Source organism: Saccostrea echinata, unplaced genomic scaffold (genome assembly GCF_033153115.1).
Source record: "Saccostrea echinata isolate AGI-Se365-2 ecotype Australia unplaced genomic scaffold, CSIRO_AGI_Sech_v1 ptg000025l, whole genome shotgun sequence".
Lineage (NCBI taxonomy): Eukaryota > Metazoa > Mollusca > Bivalvia > Ostreida > Ostreidae > Saccostrea > Saccostrea echinata.
Genome location: NW_026889774.1, coordinates 19,177,560 through 19,202,018, shown reverse-complemented (window position 1 = coordinate 19,202,018; position 24,459 = coordinate 19,177,560). Strand labels below are relative to the sequence as shown.

At 32.6% G+C, this 24,459-nt stretch overlaps 1 protein-coding gene across 1 annotated transcript in view; it reads left to right on the top strand.

Annotated features, from left to right (window-relative positions):
• Positions 1-1,045: 1,045 nt before the first annotated feature.
• Positions 1,046-24,459, top strand: part of LOC133192095 (uncharacterized) — a 37,059-nt gene continuing 13,645 nt past the window's right edge. The window contains exons 1-7 of the mRNA XM_061327948.1: positions 1,046-1,277; positions 7,900-7,953; positions 11,811-11,912; positions 20,614-20,702; positions 21,696-21,802; positions 21,972-22,009; positions 22,268-22,506. Of these exons, the coding sequence (XP_061183932.1) occupies positions 11,873-11,912; positions 20,614-20,702; positions 21,696-21,802; positions 21,972-22,009; positions 22,268-22,506 (513 nt within the window). The 5' untranslated portion in view covers positions 1,046-1,277; positions 7,900-7,953; positions 11,811-11,872. The remainder of the gene's footprint in view (positions 1,278-7,899; positions 7,954-11,810; positions 11,913-20,613; positions 20,703-21,695; positions 21,803-21,971; positions 22,010-22,267; positions 22,507-24,459) is intronic.

Sequence of the window (24,459 nt, the reverse complement as noted above, 5' to 3'; positions counted from 1 at the left end):
TTTGGAAGATTCATGTATTATGCATGCATCTTGACAATTCACATGTATACATGTGATTTAGTTTCGACCATTCTCTCTCTCTAGTTTGTTGAGTATTATGACGTCATGAATTACAATATTTTAATGTTTGGATATGACGTCACAATTATCGCACTTCAGCATTAAACACAGGAAAACCTATCAGCGTGTAAAGAAAAAAAATTATTTGTAAAATTCGTATACATGCATTTATATATCTATGTTAGTTTAAGAGTTGTAAAATGTGTGTATATCTAAAAACAGTACATACGAATTTTGTTCAACTGAAGTATTTTTTTATACTCCGGGAGCATATAAGCTCTTTGCACAAACCAATGAAATGCATTTATCAGCTGTTTATACTGATTTAGAAGAAAAAGGGGGAGATCTTCTCACAGTAGTTGTTAAAATACATGCAAATTTATTTGTATGCATATAATATATCCTTCAGTATGATAGGATTTCGAATTCCCTCTCGATCTGCATGATTATTGAGTTTATGAAAATGAAGTTAGATCCACCACTTTACTTACAATTTCTGACGTAGCATGACATTGCACCTATCTACAAAAGGTCACTGTCGAGGTTTTTGACCTCTTAAAGCATGTTTGTTTGTTGATCTTATATTCTGCCATCATGAATTTATTTATCGATCTGTTGAATGCATCGTATTTCTTAAGCTTTTTGGATATAATAACAGTCCCACCAGTGCAGTAATTTTCATTTAAATTTCGATATCAAATCAGCTGTTGCATGTTCGGTATTACGTGACACTTTTCTAATTTTAGTTGTTTACTTTTTGTAACGAGCGCCGACCTCTCCGAGGGGGATATGAAAGACGTAAAATGATTGGTTCGGCAATTTGACCTATATTTTAGGTAAGTTGTTTACAGGTTACAGATATTTTTTTGATTTTCTTCTTATTTACGCATTTCATATATAAATTTTAAATTGAAAATGATATATATCAGTGGCCTAAATAAGTAAAATTCCTAACTTTCAATTTTTATGTCGTACTTTTACCAAAAATGCTTGCAAAAGTATATGACACCAGCTGAATTGCAATATTTTCGGACCAATCAATTCCCTTGTTAGAAAAATTACGTCGAATTTGGGTCAGTGCTGGTTGTGAATAATTGGGTCACTCAGTCATGGAGAGTTCACATACACGAGATAATTGACCGACTGTCTAAATTGAAGTGAGGACCCGGGGACGTAAACACCCTTGTCTCAAGGTTTCCCTACCCACGGTGACCCAGGTAAGTTTGCGTAAATGTTGGTTTGAAATTGACAGAGGAACCGGCATTTTACTGGGGGAAATTTTGGTGATCTGGACAAAAAAATAATAAAATAACTTGTAAGAGATGGATGGTTGAGAGTGTGTTTCACGTCTAATCATGTTCAGTGTTAATTACGGACAACAAAGAAAATTGTGTTTATTTTGTTCGAACAGTTGAAGTCATCCAGAGACCGAGTTTGTTCTAAATCAAGGGTCATAATTCGCCGGTAGATATGTGCATGTAGACATGATGACATTATTACAAACAGTCCTACTGAGTATGTAACAATGTTGCAGTACAATTGCAGTGATTGTTGTTCTGCGCAAAATTTTATTTAAAAATAAGTTAAAATATTTCAACATATGTGTGTATTTCTGAACATATGTCTCTAATTTTTCGAAATTACAGGGTGAGGTTTACATTACATAATTTTGCAGCGGGTGTTAATATGATGTAATGACATGCTGACCTGTGCAAAAATGTCAAAGGAAGTGTTTTAATTAGATTGTGAAAACAGAGCACAGTTTACTAGCTTTTTTCTGTTTTTTTTTTTTTTAAATATTGATTGATATGAATCACGGAATAATTTTATATTCATACTGTAAAAGTATATACATGGTAAAATTTATTCCTAGCAACTTTAAATGACTCTAGAAAAAAAAAAGTGTTCTTAACTTCTGATCAGTTCATCTGACTGAAACTTACCACACACATTTATCACTTCTCAAGCAAATATGCCTCTAAATTATAGGTCTATGTTTGACCAAAATAGAAACATTTGGGGAAAACAGTAACAAAAGGGATGAGTCATAGAAAGGTTTGCAAGTCAAGAAATTTATGTGATATTGTACATGACTTAACAAGTAAATGTGAAAACAATAATGTTAACCTTTCACTACTATAATAAGCTAGCTTTTGTGCTGAATCGTGGTTTAAAATATATATCTTTTATTTCAAATCTTAAAGTCACAAAGGGAATATTCTCCCTTTTTAATACCAGCATACTTTGCATAATAGAACATTTCTCAAACTTTACTGCACAGTAGCAATTGTGTCTTTCAAATACAAACAAAGAAAGGTATTCAACAAATTGTCAGTTTTGACCAGTTTTTAAATCGATTCAAAATTAGCTCAAAATCATAGCCCTCCCCTCTCGAAATAAAAAGTGAAAGTAATGCTAAAATCTTTTTTCTTGCAAAATTTATTCACTGTTTTACATTTGATATAGGTATTTTGGAGAGAAAATATTGATCAATTGTGCTTAAAGGAAAAAAAAACAATGGTATATATAAGTGTGCTACTTTTAGTAGGAATGCCTAGAAATTACTTCAAAAGTAACCCCTCATTTTACTCACTGCACAATATATTTATTACATATATATATATATATATATATATATATATATATATATATATCTATATATATATATATATATATATATATATATATATATATATATTTTGAAATAACATGTTTATAAGAAAACTGTTAACTTTATAGGAGAAAAAAAGAACATTGTATACTGTCTCACTTTTCAATTTGGTTGTTTCATCACCATCACATCTTAAATTGGCATATAGTGAAGCCAAATGAAAAGGAGTAACTTATAACCAACCAGTATAGTATCTGTCTAGTCTGTACATGTACACACATTTTTGATCGTCTGTGAATTAATGATACTGTAGATTCCTAAATATACAAATGGAATTAATTATCACGTAATTTCGCGAGAAGCACAACTCGTGAAATAAAATTGCTCACTTGTTTTTTTATAGTGCTGAAATCAATGTAAAATCTCTTGATTAACCGTCCAATCACAAATTGTTGCTCTCACGATTTGACGTTAAAGAGCAATTTCATGATAATAAGTACTCGCAAAAAATAAGGAATCTATAGTACCCTATTTAAAATCTTTATTTCTTATAAGCATAAAACTAATATTTTCCTGAATTTCCTAGATTCTTTATAGATAACTTTGAGTTTCTACATTCTTAAGGCTAGATTTTTAAAACTAAATTTGCATGTTATCCCAGATGTGTTGAATTGCCTGTTCTTATTCATGTACTTGAAAAATGTACTGGCTTTTGGTGAATGTGCGAGTTTTTGATTGACCATTATGACATGTACATCATTACCTACTCTTCACAGATACGGGAAGTCATTAGGCTTTTCTATTTTAAAGAAGGTTTCATTATTCTAAGAAAAAGAAACCATATAGAGACTTTTTGATACATTGATCATGATAGTTCCACAAATGTCAAGGTTTAGCCAGGCAATTTAACTTAATTTTGAGATTTTCCCCTTAATTTGGAAAAAAAAAAACCTGGCGCAGTTGGTGGATTTCATTTTTTTTTTAATGTAAAAAATACCTATATCACATTCTTTTAAAGAAAGAAAAAAATTTTCATATTGTAAAAGTGTGAGTAAACAAATCAATCTTTTCAGCTTTAATTATATAATTTTACAATACTAATGCATGTACATGATGTATATATTATTCTGTTTCTTTGTATGATATATACAAATATTTGAACCCATTTTAAAACCAAAATTAAAAAAAAGAACTAAAGAGGAACAATCTAAGATGGAGGGTGAGGAAAAATATAAAAGAAAATTACTTATGTGGTCTTGACTGTTGGAAAACATATAACATCCTTATTGTGAGTTCACCAATAAAATGTGAAACTGAAACTGAATTTTTAACTTGTGCAATCTTAAGGGGGTTCTTAAATTTTAAATAAAGCAGAATCTATTTTTTAACAAGTATTGATACAGTGGATAGCCAAATTGCATAGGTCAAAGGTTTGGACATTGGGCTTAAAAAGAGAAGACCAAATACTTTCCAAGAAAAAGAAGATATTGTTTTTGAGAGCTCACAGACCAAAATGTGAAACTGTAACTGAATTTTTAACTCTTACAGTGAAACGCATTGAAGCTTGGTGATTGCTATAGTTTGTGCCGTGAGAAAGTGATGTAACAGTTGTTTTGGTTTTGCTTGCATGTTGTTGAATGTTTAAGCCAATCATATGTACATAAAAGACTTCGACAATTGCTAATCTGAGATAAGCAGATTTACTGTACTGAAATCATAACCCCATAAGAACAGTTTGGGGGGGGGGGGGTTAATATGTGTGTGCTTGAGTTGAAAATGTCATGAACAGATGTTATTATTGAGGGAGGACAACCAAAGATTAGATATATAGATATATTATTAACAGAGTTATTGGGTGGGGGGCATCGTCGCAAACCACAGCCAAAATATACGATCCTCTCCCATTCTGGCCGTGGTTGAACGAGAAGAGAATATTTTGCAGCTCATTAAAATATTGACCAATTCGAGTAAAGCATAGTCGGATAATGAACTTTGATGCGACCTTTCAATACCCAATCACAGTATATGAAACATTTCTTGTATACTGTTGATGTCAGTTGTTGATTTCAATTGCGTTGGAAACAAATATTGTCATTGGCTGAACATAGAGGCGTAAATTTTCATGATTACGACAATTTCTGTGATCAAGCAGCCACGGGTAGGAGAGAGCTATATACAGACTCAGAACGTGGTTTGAGATGATGGGGGGGAGGGATGCACCCCTTTTCCCCATGTAGTGGTTCTGACTGGGTTGTTATTTCAGTTCTGAACATAAAACTAGATCTAAAATTTAATAGTAGCACTCACTGAAGTACAACAATTATTAAGAGAGAAGTTTTTTTTTTTTTTTTTAAAAAAAATGGATATATTATAAATTCAAAACAAACATTTTGGTATGGTCAAAAGTGCATTATCTAGTAAAAGAATTTTTCACATTCAACAAATTTCTTTTAGAAATATTTTTAAAAAAAATGTTATTGGTTGTTTGTTACATCACAGCATATGATTGGTGGGCGGAGCCTAAACTTTCAAGGGCAAGCAAATCCAAAACAAATGTTACGTCACTCCTTATGACACAAACTAGCCATCCCCAAGCTTCAATGCATTTCACTGTATGCAATCTCAAGAAGTTTTTTCAAGTGACATCTTTGCAAAGAGAAGACCAAGTAATTCGGAAACCACAATCTTTTTTAATCGATCCTCATTAAGTAACTTCCTCCCAAATCAAATTTGATTGAATTTATTTCTATCCCTTTAAATTAATATTAAATTGTTAAGAAAAGAATGATTCTTTTTATATCTAGCAAGTAACTGATTTGTAATTTCAGGTGAATCAGAAAAAAAAGAAAAGAAAAAAAAACGGTCTAGGATGTAAAATTTCAACAAATTCATAAACAATTCCGCTTATTGTGTATATATTATGCATCCCTGGGCTAAACTTGCACCCATGATGCCCATGTCATTAGGTCATGAGAACGACTGAGTAGGCAGAGCAGATGTGTTCCACTATGACGCAACGTATGAAAGAAAATTCTGGAGAAAATAGACTTATTTATTTAATGTTATGGTTCAACTACCGTTATTTTATTTTATTCAGGTCAAGTATATTGTGCATTTGTGTTGTGTAAATGTCAAATTTATGATCTTCAAAATATTTTTGAAGAATGCAATGGTAATTGGATAAATTTGAGGACAAGGTGAACTTATGAATGAGAAAATATTAATTTTGTAACTAAACCTCCCCAGTGATTGTGAAAAAAAGGAACCAAGAATTGATTTTGCAGGGGATGATAAAACACTAAAAAAAAAAAAAAACATGGAAATTGCTAAGAATAACTGAAGTCATCAGTCAATCATAGGTGTTTAGATAAATAAACAAAATCCAGCCATAATTCATGGTTGGTTGACGGTCCAAATCGTCTTAGTCACAGGGGTCACTGACTTAGATATTTCAATTGGTGCCTATATATATATAAGGTATTGAATGCTGACAATCTTTACAGAAATATTTCTGCTAAAAGCATCAGAACTTAAAGGTCAAAGATACTAAAGGTTAACACCCAGAAATATGCAGGTTGCCAGATCAAATTCATGGCTCTTGACATGTGATAATATAAATGTGATAATTGAAATGGTAGTTTTTCATTTATTCAACAACCAGGGAGAGAAAAAAAGCAATATTTTTACAGACAGAGATGTTTATGTTATTGTATTGACTAAGGAGCAAAATCAAAAGATCAGTGTCATATAAAAACTTAATTCAAATAGGGGGAGGGGGTTAAGAATACCAAAGGTTTTTGTTGTTCAACCTCACTTACAAAAAAAAAAAGTACATGTTGTACATGAGGCTTTATGTTATTGGTATTTGAAATGATTCTTTATGAATAAACAAAGAAAACATGTTATTGACAATGTTATTAAATACTAGTATTTGTTTAATAATCAAATTTAAATCAACATTCATTAAATGAAGTTTGGGGGGGAGGGGGTCTTGATGAAAACTATGTGAATTTATTTATTTATCTTTTTTTATTGAGGCTTTAGATTTTCCTTCTCTGAGTTCTTACTTATCAGGGAGGTGGGTCTGGCCAAAACCTGTTGAAATGTTTTACCCTTTCCTTGGAACTTTTGATCTTTTTACTGAATAGCTGTTGTCTGCATGATAAAACAACAAATAAACAGAGTTTTGTGGGTTATGGTATGGTAAATTCATTGAATTTTTTTTTTCAAGACTCCAGCAAAACTCAAAAGAATAACATTTAAGACCATGTTGGCAACAATAACGAGCATTTCTGAAAGATTGGATGGAAGTCTATTTCTTTTTCCTGAAGACATGCCCATCCTCTTTAAATTAACAGACACAAAATGATTTTTTTCACCATGTTTTTCCTGGAAAAAAAGTGATTTCTTCTGTTGAGAGACTAAACAATGAAGAGGCAATGAACTTTTATCTTGCTCCCATGCACTTTTAACATGCTTAAAGTGTACATTGTTTAAATTGTGGTTTAAAGATTCTACTTTTTTTTTTTTTTTTTTTTGAGACGTTTAATCCTAGATGACGGACGACAGAATGGATTAAATAGGCAACATGCCTTATGTACATGATCAATTCAAAAATTACGTAATGCTTTTTCACTGTGTTTAAAAGTATAGTAACCTAGTATACCTAGATAATTTGACCTTGTAGAAATGCAAACAAGATTCCAATTCTGAAATTTATTAGACATGTGCATAAGTATATCCTAAGTCCCACTCCAACAGAATTGCGGGTTGGAGGGTTGCATTTTTTTCCCCCCCTCAAACATGTTAGTGTGTTTTATCTACTTTGTCATAGAAACTTCTCATTTTGCATGTTGGAAGTTTAGTCAAACTTGGTGTAGACAATCAAATTACTTGAAGTTGAGGCCTATTTTTCACTTCCTATTACTAAAGTTTGTGTCTATCTCATGAAAAAAGGTGTAGTGAAAATTGAGTGATCTACAGTAATATTGAAGTAATACTTGAAGTACTTGGTGACAAAACATACCTTCATTTGCTGTATAAGTGATTATTAACATAATGGACTTTTTACAAAAAATCTTTAGCTGTTATCTGTATTTACCTTTTTTTTTTTAATTTTTTTTATTTTTATTTTTTTTTTTTTTCTGGAAACAACTATACAAACATTTTTCAGTTTGTGTATAATTGCAACATATAAATACTTTTTCAATAAACTTTCTCTCTTTCAGCTAAATCTTCATGGCCAGTCAAGTGTACCACAGACATGGATTAAGTTTTGATCCGTAAGTAAAGTTACATGGATATCTCTCATAGATTTATATTTATATGTGGGTTATGAAAGTTGTACTAAAAACAAAGATTTAAAATTTGTTTGAAGATATTCTCGTTGTTTTTCACTTGCTTGCAGACATAGTGCACTTAACCTTTAAAATAAATCTTCATGTCCAGTTAAACAGAACATCTGAAAATCTTAACTAACATTGTAATCACCAATTGCTGTAAAAAGCAGTTGAACACTTTATTGTATCATATGACTCAAAAAATGCAAAATGCTGATTAATTTTGGTACATTGTTCTATACTTAGCATGATACATTGAAAAGCAGAAAAAAATTTATACATTGGTAAATGTCTGTCTTGTGTCTCTCTGTCAACATTATAATTATTAGCAAAATGCCTATCCTCCCACAGTATCACAGTATTTGATGTCGATGAAACAGATTGAATATTGAATGCATCTAAATATATCATTTTGAATTCAGTTTTTAATTTCAATAAAAGATGTTGCCATGTTTACTAAAGATAAAATATTTTATAGAGAGGACTTCTGTAGGGAGTACCTGCTGTCCAATCCTTTTATGGTTCGTTCATTATAAGATATTGTTTAAATGTTCAAATTTCCTGCTCATTTTCCCCATTTAGCTTTATCTTAATTTCAGTGAAACATTTTACAAATATAGACTCTATAATAAAAGTACAAAACAGGTATTAAGTTTCATGATTTGATTCCTGATAGATAGCTTTCCGATACATGTGCACCTGCATTTGCAGTGTACATCTGCTGCCAGAAGGACCCTCATTTACTGACACTGTGCCTTTCTCCATCAACCATGGGTCACGTAATCTGTAATTCATAATAGATTTCATTGCTCTCCTTGATATATGGTTTTTATTCAAAAACAATTATGATGAACCATTTATTGTCAAATCATGATGATTTTATGGAGGCAGCAAGTACTTTTTGGGGGGTGGGGATGGGGGAGAGATTTACATTCTGGCTCATGAGAGGCTTTTTGATTGGTTGATATGATTATTATTGGGTAGGTAAATATTCATGAAAATATTAGAAAATGTTTACAAATCAACTTGCAGGTGAGGATGAAAGGAACACAATATGGTCTGTTGTGGGTTTCTAATGATGCAATATTTTATTAGCAATACCAAAAATTTGATTGGGAATAATTTACAATTTTGTGATTTTTAGTGAAATAACAAATTCTACAAAAAATGATCATGCAAGCCCACTTGTTATCTGTTACACAGTTATCCTATACAGTGTGTATAGACTGGTTTTTAAATTTTGCTGAACATAGTTGTGATGGTCACTTACAAGATGAATTTAATCTCCTTAGAGTAATAGACATAAATTTCAAAGAGGTACTCCTCATATAGTGTATGACTAATATCAAGAAAACCATAAACACAGAACATTTAATGTACCGGTAATTCTTTTATCATTCTTTTATATTGATTGGTTTGAATTAATTGAAACAGTATATTTTTGAAGCGAATTAAATTGGAAGAAAAAATGTCCAATGAAGTCATATATCTTTTTCATCTTTCAAAGAAAGATCAAACCAGTAGAGCTACAGTCTCATTACAGACATGGTTAAACATAGTACAGATCTCTGTTAGCCTTGGACTTTCAGTAGGGCATGGCATTCAAGACACTTGATAATTACTGTCGGTCAAATGGTGATCTAGATTCTCATTGGTAAGAAATTAATAACACCAGCAACTTTTGATGGTTGTTGACAAACAAAGATGACTTAAGCTCCACCTCTTTACAGTAAGAAACACTGTCATTGGTTCCTTGCTACACTCGTTCACGTTTGCCTGAATGTATTCCATGTATATTTCACCCATGAATAAAAAGCTGTGTAAATTTTAGTTTGTCGTCCTATGTAACTTGACCAACTTTCTACTCAAAATTCAAAAAATAATGATCAGACCACGCTATTGTATTATAGACATTAATTTGTAGTTAAATAGTAGCATACAACTTTAGGCAGGAGAAGAAACAAATTTTCGGGGAGGGGGGGGGATATATGTATTAAAATGTTAACTGAGAGATATTTCATATGGTGTTGGTAGATCAACTCTAAATAGATGTTAAATTATGCTTTTTTAGCTCACCTGAGCCGAAGGCTCAAGTGAGCTTTTCTGATCAAAATTTGTCCGTTGTCTGTCGTCGGCGTCGGCGTCGTTGTTGTCGTAAACTTTTCACATTTTCATCTTCTTCTCCAGAACTACTGGGCCAATTTCAATCAAACTTGGCACAAAGTATCCTTGGGTGAAGGGGTTTCAAGTTTGTTCAAATGAAGGGCCACGCCCTCCTCCAAGGGGAGATAATTACGAAATAGCAAAAAATTAATGGCATTATTGAAAAATCTTCTTCTCAAGAACCAGTGGGCCAGGAAAGATGAAACTCATGTGGAATTATTGTCAGGTAGTGTAGATTCAAGTTTGTTCAAATCATGACCCCCGGGGATAGGGTGGGGCCACAATGGACGATCAAAGTTTTACATAGGAATATATAGGAAAAATCTTCAAAAATCTTCTTCTCAAGAACAGCAAAGCTATGATTGGTCATATTTATTTGGAAGCATCCACAGGTGGTGTAGATTCAAGTTTGTACAAATCATGACCCCCGGGGGTAGGGTGGGGCCACAATGGACGATCAATGTTTAACTTAGGTATACATAGGAAAAATCTTCAAAAATCTTCTTCTCAAGAACAGCAAAGCTATGATTGGTCATATTTATTTGGAAGCATCCTCATATAGTGTAGATTCAAGTTTGTACAAATCTTGACCCCCAGGGATAGGGTGGGTCCACAATGGATGATCAAAGTTTTACATAGGAATATATAGGAAAAATCTTCAAAAATCTTCTTCTCAAGAACAGCAAAGCTATGATTGGTCATATTTATTTGGAAGCATCCTCAGGTGGTGTAGATTCAAGTTTGTTCAAATCATGACCCCCGGGGGTAGGGCGGGGCCACAATGAACGATCAAAGTCTTACATAGGAATATATAGGAAAAATCTTTAAAAATCTCAAGAACAGCAGAGCCACGGTTTGTCATATTTATACGGAAGCATCCTCATATAGTGTAGATTCAAGTTTGTTCAAATCATGACCCCCCCCCCCCCCCACTCCCTTTTTAGGGGTAGGTTGGGACCACTTATGCATTTAAGCTTTTCAATACTAAACTGATTTTTCCTTTTTTCCTAGCCACAGTGCTCAGGTGAGCGATGTGGCCCTTGGGCCTCTTGTTTTTTTTTTTTTTTTTTTTGTTTTTTTTTTTTTTTTAAGTTTGATTTTGGGCAGATTAGGAATTTTTTGTTTTCTTTTTAGTCATTATTTGGAGGCTCTCCCCCCTTTTACTTTGAAAAACTTTGCTGCGGGCTTTACTTATATGCAACCTAGGTATTGGAGAATATCTAATCATCCAAATTTACACGTGCTTTGCAGGATCCTAATATGTTCCCAGCTTAAGTGCTTCCAAGCGATGAATTGTTTGTTGCCATCGAAAGAAACATCAAAATTTAAATAAATGTCATAGAAATACAAACTCTTATTTTGGCATGCATATTTTTGCAAACTAGACAACACTCAGAAAGAAATTATCAAACACCCCACAGTTTTGTGTTTTCTCTTCTTTTCTTGCATTTTTGCTACATTATGAATATTGATGAGGTAGCAACCAATGAGATTTTAGGTCACCATTTGAGAGACGTTAATTATGTAGTGTTGAGAATGTCACACCTTACTGAAAGTCCAAGGGTAACAGAGAATTGTACTATTTGCATGTGTTGCAACATTTGTTATATCTCATCTATTTTTTTGATTATTTAAAGGTGAAATGGTTTGACTTGCGGTGTACTGGAAAGCATATACAGACAATTCCTTTCGGCATAATATGACAACAATGGGAAAAGAGGCCAGTTTGGATGGATTAGGTTCAGAAACTCAATATTTTATTTATTTATTTGTTTAAAATTTCAAGTCACGTGAATCACTCAGGTGACCTGTTGCTATTTGTTTTTGTCCTTTGTCACAAAGTGTTCATATAGCTTCTCCTGTGAACTGTTGAACCAGTTAAAAATTTGCTACATAGCCTTCATGAGTGAAGGGGAACAAAATCTGAGAATATAATAGTCCCAGCCCCTAAAGTGCCCGAGGGTTTGGGACAGAAACATGCAAATTTAATTATACTAGCAATCTCAAGAGCAAATTTTATCTGATAATTTTCTTGACTCCTGAAACACTGAGCTTGCAATCCATTTTGAGAATGCAACAAACTCTTTACCAAAATTTTTACTGAAATATATGTCCCAGGCCATCATGTAGAATTAAGGCCTTAGGTTGATGTTCATGTTTCTTTCATGTTTACCACTCAGACCATTTGAGGATTATATTGAATTATCTATTCTAGCAATTAAAACTGAGAAATTTATATCCTCGGGATCTGTTCTTCAAGCCCCAGGGTGACACTTGGTGTAGACAACTTGAGAGTTTCTACTACAATGAGCTCCTGTGAAATACAGTTAAACTTCGTTATCTCGAAGTTGACGGGACCGTTGATGAACTTCGAGATATCCGGGGGTTCAACATATCGAGGGTTATAACTCAAATGAACTTCAAATAAACTTAGCGCGGTGAACTTGTACTTAATAGTAAAAACATGTCAAATTCCTCCTTGTTTGAAATTCTGTATACGATTTCTTTAATATAGTACATGTACATGTATATTTAGCAATAAAAAGATTTTTACATCCTCTTTATAATTCACAAAATTAAACTTTGTTTAATATGCGCTTCTGTATAATCCTTCTACCAACCCAAGCGCTAGCATCGTTCCCCATGTATACATAAGCGGATATCATCTATGCATTTTAAATTTAAAGCTGGTTGCTGTCAGAATGATGAAAATGAAATAGTTACACATTTTTTTATTGGAAAACATGTTCATACATATGTAATCATTTAAAACAAAATTATTTTACCATAATAAAATCAAATGCAAAAGAAGAAACGCGCACTTTTGTCTAACTACAAAACAACGCTGAATCACAAGGCACTAAAGCACAAGTTTTCATGAGGACACACGCTCGTATGATGGTGTGTACTGACGGTTGTAAATTCTGCACACTCATATAGGAAAAATGAATTTTTAATTGCATTAAATTACAGAACTTTGTTTCACTTTGATGTTTATAGTTTTCAGTTTGATATGCATTTAAACTAGAGCAAAGTGCACATATTACATATAGCATTATATAAATAGCAATTATCAAGATAAACGTACCCAGGCAACAAAACAATTAACGTTTCATCCACGTGTAATCATTAGACTAATACATATCACCTTTGGCTTGCATAATTAAAACCAAGGTAAGCCATACATACACCTCATATAATTATCACACTTTTTTCTGTTGATCACAGGAATACAGGTAACCCGTGCATGACAGACAGGTGGATGCTATCAATTGGGCGTTCAGTTAACCTAACGGACTTGATCATTAGTCTGAGAGCGGAAAATTATCCTGACTTCAAGATAACGCATGTGATTTTTATGAATGGGTACACAATTTTACTTTGAGATAACCAGGGTATTCGACATTACCATGTTCGACATAGAGGGGTTTATTTTAATCATTTATATAGCAAATTTTGTCCGGACCGCGGCCTTAGTTCGACATATCCGGGGTGTTCGAGATGTCCGTGTTTGAGATTTCGAAGTTTAGCTGTATTTGAAATTTGTAGTGTCTGGAACAATGTGTTTGTGTCCTAGGTCTGTCATTTGCCTATTCTGATCATGTATAGAATGATATAGAAACTTAGAAAGTGCAAATAATCTTATAAATTCTTTCGAACATAGTTGGCATGGCAAAGATTGGCAATGTGCCCGTACCAAAACTGTGAAATTCTTGTCTTGGATGAGGGATTAAATCATAGTTGGGTGGGACTAATGTATAAATAAAAAGAAATTAACCCCCCCCCCCCCAACTTGCTCCCATCCTTTTGGGAAAAACGTGTACGTATGCCTGACCCAGATAAGATGAGATTAGGAGTCTAAAAATGTCTTAGACTATAGGTCTGTTCATTTACAGTGTACAATCCACTGGGTGATAATAAGAAATGGAGAAATATTAGATGCTCATACTTATACAAAGTGATAATATGTCCATAGGTGTGTCAAAGCCATGACCTGAAGTGATTTAGTACTTTAAATCAAGGTCAGGTCGTTGCAAGGAAAAGTAAGTGATTTGATCTTCATTAGCCAGTGGAAGACTAACATTAGAGGTGTATTGTGAATAACTAGAGGGGCATATTGGTTATAGAGGAGGTACAATATATCTTACAGAATATGTGGAAGATACTCGGGTGACCATTAGAGCCTCTTTCTTGGTTTTTTTTTTTTGCTCACCTGAGCCAAAGGCTCAGTTGAACTTTTCTGATTGAAGAGTGTCCATTGTTGTCTGTCTTTTGTGAGTAGTGTGTTATCTTCTCACATTTTCAATTTGGTCTTCAGAACAATTGCTGCTGCAATTTCAACCAAACCTGCCACAAAGCAAGTGTGGGTGAAGGGAATTCAAGGATTTTCAAATGAAGAGCCACACCCTCTTTCAGGGGAGATAATTAAGAAATAGTGAAAATTTGGTAGTCATTTTAAAAAAAAATTCATAAGAACCACTGGGTCAGAAAAGACACAACTTAATTAAGTAAAAGCTTTCTTATAAAGTGTAGATTCAGTTTTGTTCAATAGATGGTCCCTCAGACTAGTATTGGTCTGCAAATGGAGGTCACAGTTATGTTTATAAATACAAAGAAAATATCTTTCAGAATCTTCTTCCCAAGTGCAATAGAGCCACAATAAGCCATACTTGATATGCAAGCATTCTCATGTAATGTGGATTCAAGTTTGTTCAAATCATGACCCCCAAGCTAGGTTGATGCCACAAGAGTAACATTTTTATAAAGAAAAAATCTAAAAAAAATTCTCCTCAAGTACTGCAGGGCCACAAGTCACATTAATATATTAGCATCTTCACTTAGTGTAGAATCTGGTTGGTACAAACCATGAACCCTGAGGCTAGGATGGAGCCACAATAGGGATTGAAGTTTTGGAAAATAGATTCACAAGATTCATAAAATATTCTACATTTAATAAAGGATTTCTGGCATAAGTTCGGAACATTAACATGCCCAGGCTTATGTTCTTTGATGCAAACAACCACCATTAGATTTTATTTTTCTGAGACTTAACAATGTTTTTAGCACTCCTACTCTAAGCTTTTAAGTTATATTGTTTGGTGCTCACATGGTATGCTTACATCATGTGACAGTTATAACTTTAAAGATTAATGGCAATACATGTATAATATCATAGAACTTTATGTATCAATTCAGTAAAATCAGAAGGAAACAAGAATTCACACTTCAGGTTATAATAACAATATGTAGCGGTACACGTTTTGGCAAGGAGCATTCATTATGACTTGGAAATAGGCATCTTGATACACAATATGACTGCTTTGTTGTTAACTTATTTGCCATCAAATCAATTGATAAATCAAGAAATAGGATATTCTAATAGAGACTATATAATTATGCTGTAAAATTTAGCTCAATAATTATCTATCTAGGGTAAAAACTAGATTCTGAGATTTTCAAATTTATTTTTACTCAATATTCATTACTAGCTAATTGACATTACAGAAAATAATATCGTTTAACCTAACTAAAGTATGGAATAACCCATCTTGAAATCACCTACTGTTCAATTTTAAAGGTTGATGACATTGGAAACAATGACAAAATTGATGAGTGACTTACATTTGTTAAGTGACTTTCTAGAAAATCCTTAAATTTTCATAACATCAATGTATATTTTACTATATACAATATTTTCTAGAGTTGTGCATATGATATTGAAGTGCATGTTGTGGAATTCCAATGTCAGAGTTTAAAGAATGCAGTAAATCATTACCCACTTGTTATATTTAATGCATTTTTTGTGCAATTTTGGGTCCTATTATTTAAGTTCCTAGTCTTATACATGTATACTGTAAAGGTACTTTTTTCCACGGGGTCATAATTCTGCAGAATTGCTATTTCTGTCCAATCGACTGGTAGAAAATTGGATTTCTTGGACTGCCCTTGTATGTCTTAAAGGAAATTTGTGTACATTGTGACAAATTTCTGTGGAAAATGTGTGCAGAAAATTAAATCCAATAAGGGGAAAAATACATAGATCTACAGTTAATGTATGGATTTAATTTGAACTTGAATTAATGAAGTCTAGTTACTGAGTGTAAATGAAAATTTTTAGGATAAATACATAAAAATATGATTTCATGAGCTTGACCACAAAGACTTCGTTAGTTTTTCAAACACCTGGTTGCAGCCTTCTAGTGTCAGTCTTCTGTCTTTGTAATGATAGCCGTAAAGATGAATTGCAAATGAAAACAAATCCGCAATGTACAGTAAGATGTAATTAAAAGTTATTTTGAAGTGCATCTTATTATATAGTAATAAGCTATCTCTCTTACCATGCCTTTTTCCTGTAAAAGATAAAAGTTGAAAATTAATTGGGAGAAAAATCAAATTTCCAAATAACAGCTGCATTTTTCCACGGTTTAGAATTTGAGATGTATTCCCAACTTTTTTGAATAGAACTCAAGAATGACCTGTTAGAAATTAGACAATATTGATATGAGACCAGATTCCTTGTATTATACAAGCCAGTTGGTGTGAGTTACATAAATATGCTTATAATATGCTTTCAATAGAAAAAATTCATGTCTGACTATGTTTTCGGTCAAAAAGTTGTTGTCATTGATGTTTCGTTGCCATGGAAATTCATTATCATTGTCCCAATTTTTTTCCTTGCCTAACGTCATATTCATTAGCAGTCTTATTATCACCTAGGAAATCTTACCACCTCATTTCTGTAGACTGGAGACTATTGTGTACCACGACTACCATTCTGCTACCTGTGTGTATATTTTGCCCAAGTGTTGATGAGCAAAAAAATGTCATTATTTTGGAGTGCATAATAAGTTTTTGAAATTTGGTAGAACAGAAAGTGTAGTGAAAATGTTCAATTTAATCAAACTTTTGAATCAGATGAGAGGATTAGGGAAATGCAGTGAAGAATCAGGTAAAATCAATTTTTTACAAGATTTCAAACATGGACTTGTCAAAACAATACTTTCATATACATGTTGAATTTGAGAAGTTGTTAGAAAAGCTAAAAAAATCTGTCAAATGTTTTTCAAAAAGGATTTTTTTTTAATGTGGTATACATTTGCCTATACATTTGAAAAAAAAATGTTTAGAATTCTGCTTTTCTTTGTTTGATAGAACAGTGCGTCACACGTTCAGGTTCTGTGATGTCAAAGAATACAAATGATATACTTTTCAACTTTTGTTCAGGAAGAATCACCAGATCCTATCATTGGGTTGTATTTTGACCAAAACATAAGGCCTTTGTTTTTAGACATGTGCTAAATATGACTGCAGAATATTCCGTCTACCTGATCAATACATAAAGGTTGACCAGCCGATGGGGATGCTTACTCCTCCTAAAATCCCTCCTCTGGAGTTTGTGGGGTCATTGTTTCATGCCCTGTTCACAGATTTGTATTGTTTGTAGTTGTTTTGTTTAGTCTGTTTTTTTTTTAAGATCTATCACTGTTCATTATCTTCACCATTTTCATATCTTCTCAATAACGAAATGACTATTACCTTTAATTTTAAATTAATATCAAGCACTCCCACATGTTGTAGATTTTAGTGTTTTTAAAACATAACCCCAAGGATTAGGATTCTACCTTAATTTGGGGTCAAAAGGTTTATGTGTATGTGTAGGGAAAATTGTGAAAAGCCTGGAGATCAGCAGGGGTACAGCTGTCAAAATCATTTAATCACCAAAAAAAAAAAAGTTCCATCCACAAATGCTGAATCAATCAATATGGTACTCCAAATGTTTATGTTATGATGCAAGAAAATGGCTTAATGTTTTGTGAATTTGGAGAAAAAATTATAAAATAAGCATATGGTAATCACTTCTAGCTTTGAATGGTATGTCTATCAATTTGTGTATGGTCATGTCTTTCAAAGCCGTGAAGCCTAGGCCAATCAAACTTAGTCATTTGATGCATCTCAAGGTAGGATGTGTGTCATGTCCTAAAAGTAAGCCATGGCACCCTCATATAGTCAAATAATGTTCAAATCATATTTATACCCCACGCAACAAGTTGCGGGGGGTATAATGTTTTTGACCCGTCTGTCAGTCAGTCAGTCAGTCAGTGTGTCAGTCAGTCCGTCAGTCCTGTTTTTTTGTCAGCGCAACTCCTCATAAACCGCTGCACAGAATTTGGTCAAACTTTGCAGATATTTAGGACACAATGTGTTGATGTGCATATTACCAGGAAATTCCGATTATTTTATTTTTACTGGGAATTTCGGCACTTTTCAACTTAGATTTTTGGCCATATCTTGAATATAGAGATGAACAGTTTGTCAGCGCAACTCCTCTTAAAGCGCTGCACAGAATTTGGTCAAACCTTGCAGATATATTTAGTACACAGTGTGTAGCTTGTAAAAATTTAAATAAATACTAAACAAGCTTAATTGGACTAAAATAAATGCATATTCTAAAATATATTAATCCACATTTGATTGCCAAACTAAATTCATAATGTGTAGACCTTATATATAGCTGTAGGGAGCACATTTGTACAGTAATGTCCTAGAATGAAGGGTCCAGCCCCTCGAAAATATCAAAAGTTCAACGATATCCGCTTTACTATAAATTCTGAATTTTTAAACACGTGTAGCTATTATTCCTACTATTCTGAAAAGTGCTGGGAGCTGGTTGTGCATTGTTTATTTATTCCGTAATGTAACATTATTCCAGTGCGTATTACATCTATGTCTGGAGTTTATAGAAAGACGGTTAAATTTTACACAATTCCCAAGCATGAGGAAGTTGCTCCCAGCACTTTTCATGTTAAGAAATTTGTCTTAAACAAAACAGAATAAATTTTATAGGGGAAAGATACCCGTATATTGTTGAACTTTTAGGATCTTTGTAGTAGTACATATATGTTCTAATTTTAAACCTGTCACGTGACAAACAGCTGATGTAAGCGATGTCGCTTTGGCCGAACTCGGCAGAGACCCGATATATACAAGTGCAAACACCACAATGCACATTCATAAAAAATTTTGATGTTAAAAAAAAATTAAAATTCTATTCATTTTCTCTGAATATATATAAGGCGTATATTTCATGGGCGTCCTTAACCTAGCTGCGTTTCAAACTTTGTCACTTCCCTTGATGCATCTTGGGAATGTGTGTAGAGGGGGGGGGGGGGTTAGAAAGATATGGATTGGCCTAATAGAAGGTTATGTCAACTTGATTTTGGAATTTTATGGCTATACATAGTCAAATCATGTCTGGATCATATTTTGAGCAGGTAAAACCTAGAATCATCAAATTTGTACAGGTGCTGGGTGGGGGGGTGCTTAGAAGTTGGTCACTTGGTGACAACATTTTTTAAATACTGGAGACGTAATTTTCAGCATGATTGAGATTATTTTATGCTAGGTACATAGTCAGAGATTTTCAGAGGAAATTCATTAACAGCGTACTTTAATTGCATTTAAGACTTTCCATTGCAAATCAGGAAATCGGCATAATTTTCTACCTGCAGATGGAACAGAAATTGTGATTCTGCGGAATTATGACCTGTTGAAAAAATACATTTATAGTATATGCATGGCCTTGCATTTCAAATCATGGCTAGGTAATATCTTACTAACTGTGAGATTTAGGACTTTCAATTTGGTCAGTTGATGCATCTTGAGGAGGTGTGTTTGCAACCTGTGAGTAGATTATGGTGACCTCATTTTGGAATTTTACTGCTATACAAAGTCAAAATATGTCTGGATCTTGTTTTGCTCACTGATACATAGAGCCAATAATTCTTGTGAGTGGATGCACCTTTAGGGGAGGTATGTCACGATCCAAAAGTAGGTCATTGGGACCTCATTTTGGAATTCTATAGCTATGTGTAAAAGTCACATGATGTCAGGATAATATTGTGCAGATTGTGAGATATAGAATCATCAAAGCCTGTCAGTTGATGCACCTCTGGGGAATGAGTTTTATGACCAAAAGTCAAGTTAAAGCATTTGTATAGTGTGCCGAGACTATGCCAAGCCAATGGTTTACAGGAAATGGATGAATCGGCATAACACATTGTGTCATGAACCACACTTGACCTTTACCTTTGACCTGAAAGACAAATATTAGCATTTGGCAGAGGGTATATGAAAGACAGTGAGTCTGACTTAATTTTGTTGGTCTTAGAATGTTATAGTTATCACTCTTGGCAAAATGAACTGTGAAAGAGTAACCATTCTTGAGTTGTTTTTGAAAAAAAGTCCTGAACTACATTCTTGGTATTAGAAATAACTGCTCCTTTGGTTTAAATCTGCTTTTAGATTACAAAAATATGAATTCCATTACTACATGTATTGGAAGAATCAAACTAGCTAGAATATGTTCAACTGATTTAAGAAATATTCTACTGGTCGGTATCTGAGAAAATTTTATATAGAGTAATAATTTTTCTGTTGTAGAGTTTGACGGGGACACTGTGCTATGTCGAGTTTGTGGAGACAAAGCTAGTGGATTTCACTATGGCGTTCACGCCTGCGAAGGATGCAAGGTGGGTGTCCGGTACTGAAATGTCAAGGTCATTTCCTGTAAACTTACCTGTATGTGAAATTTCAATGCTTTGCAAATAGAATGGAATAGAATTCTACAAAGTGTCTGACTTTCTGGAGATACTTCATATGTAGATAATGTAATACTAATTGCAGCATTGCAGTGTTTCAGAAATTTTATCAGTAGATTTTTAGAAACTTCCATCCATCAGCGATGTACATGTACCAACTGTATATGTGATTTATCTCTTATTTATACAAGTATTGATTTCAAAGATTAAGTTCCATTTTCACAGAAATTGTCCCCTGTGAGTAATCCACATAGGTTTATTCTGTATTGAATGCGATATTTTAATAAACTTTTCTTAAAAATTATTAAAACCAAGCAATTAGTTCTAGGAATATATATATTTGGCCTCTGACTGAAATGTCAATGCACTAGAAAATTTCATTTGCCTTACATCTATATTTCTGTGGACAGCAAGTAGCTTAAAGTGGCAAGGCAACATGAGTATAATAATATAATCCAAGACTATTACCAGAAAGTAATGCCATTTAAAACAGTATGAAAGTTATATAGTTTTCTTTGGAGTAGTGCTGTGAAAATTAGAGAATGCCCCCTTTCATGGATGAAACAGCAAGAACATGATGATGATTATCGGATATTTGCACAGATTAATGAAGCATGAATCCATGTTGAGGAACAAAAAAACTTATGATAAACTGTTTTAGATCAGACAACTTTGATGCTATTTTGAACAGACTTCATAAAATAAATTAGGTGTAAATCAATAAGCCTCCTTCATGATATGATATGTATTGTATAATTTTGTCATGATACCATTCTTTTGGATACATTTTGCTCAGTAATATTTGGTACTCTGGTATACATGTATAAATATTTTCCAAGGGTTTTCAATTGCAATATTCAGCAAATTTAAGTACATAATTCTAAAGTATTACGTCTATTTTCTCTAAGATTCATTATTCTACAGGGATTTTTCCGTCGCAGTATTCAGCAAAAAATACAATACCGACCATGTTTAAAAAATCAACAGTGCAATATAATGAGGGTGAATAGGAACCGCTGCCAATACTGCAGGTAAGTAAAGCAGGGGGAAGTGGTCAATTTCTGTGTTGAGGGGGGTATGGGGTCAAATGCCATCCATGACAAATTGTACTTGGAAAAAGACACTGTAAAGGACTCAAATTTGATTGTTGCTTAATTTGTGATAACTATATAAGTAACTCTATTTTTCATTTGTATTCAGATTGAAGAAATGCATAGCTGTTGGAATGTCTCGTGATGGTGAGAACAGAATGATTATCATAACCATTTATTTTTTTTCATTTAATTTTACAAATACTTGTACCAGTTAAGTAAATTGCTAGTCTACTTAAAATTTCCCAGCATATAGGCATGTATAGAATACCCCAAATTAATGATATTTACTGAAAACAAAATATTCATTAATTTTGAAATGTAAATGTTTGCATTTTAAATATTTGAAAAAAAAATGATATATAGGAAATGTAAAAGACTTGCATGTACATATTTTTTGAACAGCTGTGCGATTTGGTCGAGTTCCAAAGAAGGAAAAGGCTCGAATCATTGAACAAATGCAAAAGAACACGATGCACTCCCAGACCAGTCAAATGATGACAATGTTTCAGAACAGTCGAGATCTCATTCAGGCAATCGTCAGCGCTCATCACGTCACATGTGTCTTCACCCTCAACAACGTGAGGCAGATGAGAGAGGAAGCCATTAAGAACAATAACTTTGTCAACTGCCCTGCTCAAATGGTATTTTATGTTTGTATAGATTTGTATTTAGACTTAATACTTGTGTATAATTTAAATTATAGATAGCAGTACACGAGTGGAGCAGACAATTTTAGTTGCATTAGGAAATAGTCCAGCCTCTTAAATCCAAATTTCAATAATCTGATGCTTCACCTTCCAGATGAAATTTATGGGGAACAAAATTTACATTAATAAAAAGTACATTTCACTGATCTGAGATTTGTTTATATAATTATAATATAACCAGTATCAAAACATCTTCATGCAAGGCTCTGAAAACTAAAAATCTGTTGTATTTATATCAAATTTCTTTATAACAAATTTATTTAATTTTAAAGTTAAATTATTGGGATTGTTACTCCAAAGTGACAGATTTTAAATCGACTTAGAATTTATTCTAAGCTTTCAAGTCATGTTTGTTCACCGTAGAATTGTTATATATGATGTATTATTCCTAAATATGCTTAAAATTTATAAAAAAAAATTTGTTCTAAAAATCTTTTGAGCAAAAATGTTTAAAACTATGTGTTTTATTTATATTCTCATTGGTTTGTCTAAATGTGGTTAGGTGATTGGTCAGAAAGAATTCCACCTTGTTTTTTCTGTGTATTTTAAGTTTACAGTTATTGTTCTTGACTTCCATAAATGGAAATTGTCCAGATCTATTAAAGGAGAGATCATGTGGTTTGTTAAGAGGAAGCAAAGAAAGATAACCCTTTTTCATTTACAAATATTAATAAATTAGTCAATCACATTTAATATCAAAATTAATGCGAAATTTGAAAAAATCATTAAATTACTGTATCTACTGTAGTTCTCAAGGAAAATCAATTAAGTCTATATGTTCAATTAATTGTAAACCATATTACAGCTAAGCAATGTAGTTGGTTTTTGTGTGAGGGTGTGTCTGTGTGTGTGAAATCGGTAAACATTTCCATTTCATATTATTCAAGTCAGGATCAGTTTAATTTCAATTGGAATAGGTGCATATTTGAAAGTAAAAAAAAATTTCTGAAATTTCACTATTTCTTTTCAGTTTCTCTTTTAAAGTATGATTGTCCACTAATTTTTTTCTTAGGAAAATTTTGTTTTCCATCTGCAGAAATTCTTTTTTATTTAAAAAAAAATTGACTCTTCTTGACATGTTTTATTAGATATTTATATTATGCAATAATTTTAAATTCTTGTTTGCATCTGAACAATTTTTCTATTTTCTTTGTGAAAAAAAAAAATTGTATTAAACATTAAGATCTGATATTCGTCTTTTAATGATGAAATCTTATGTCAGAACAGTTATATTAAACATCCAATTTGTCCTTGATATATTATGCTAAAATTTATTAGTGGAAGACTAATGTGCAATAGAATCAATTCTTAATTAAATTTTCTCAGGAAACATGTTTGAGTATGACATCATAGTGTCTTTATCAGAAGTGAAAATGATTTGTACACAGATCACAGATGTCTGAAGGATTTAGTACTAAATGTATACATATTCTTTCAACCCCCAAAATGTTTTTCTTCAGTAAAGCCTAATTTTTTATTACATTATTTCCATGTGAAAGAGACAGATTTCATATTTAAAAATCATGTCACATGATACAAAGTTGTTTTCTATTGGAAGATGACATTTACGTATTTTTTTAAACCTTCATGGGAGACAAAGTTTATATACCCATCAGTAAAATGTTTATTAAAGTATACAAATTAGAATGATCTTTACGACTCACAGAATGACTATGCTTGACATTTCCAAGAAAGTTAATGAAGATCATTAAAAATACACATGTACAGCTGAAAAATAAAAACAATTTTACAAGTATTTACAGTAAAACTTGCTTATAAGAAACTCAGATATGAGGAAATTTCTGTTATAAGGAAGTTATATCTTTTCCCCATTACTCATATCATAACACTTTCTTGCATGGCTATAAAGAATTTCAGTGATATCAT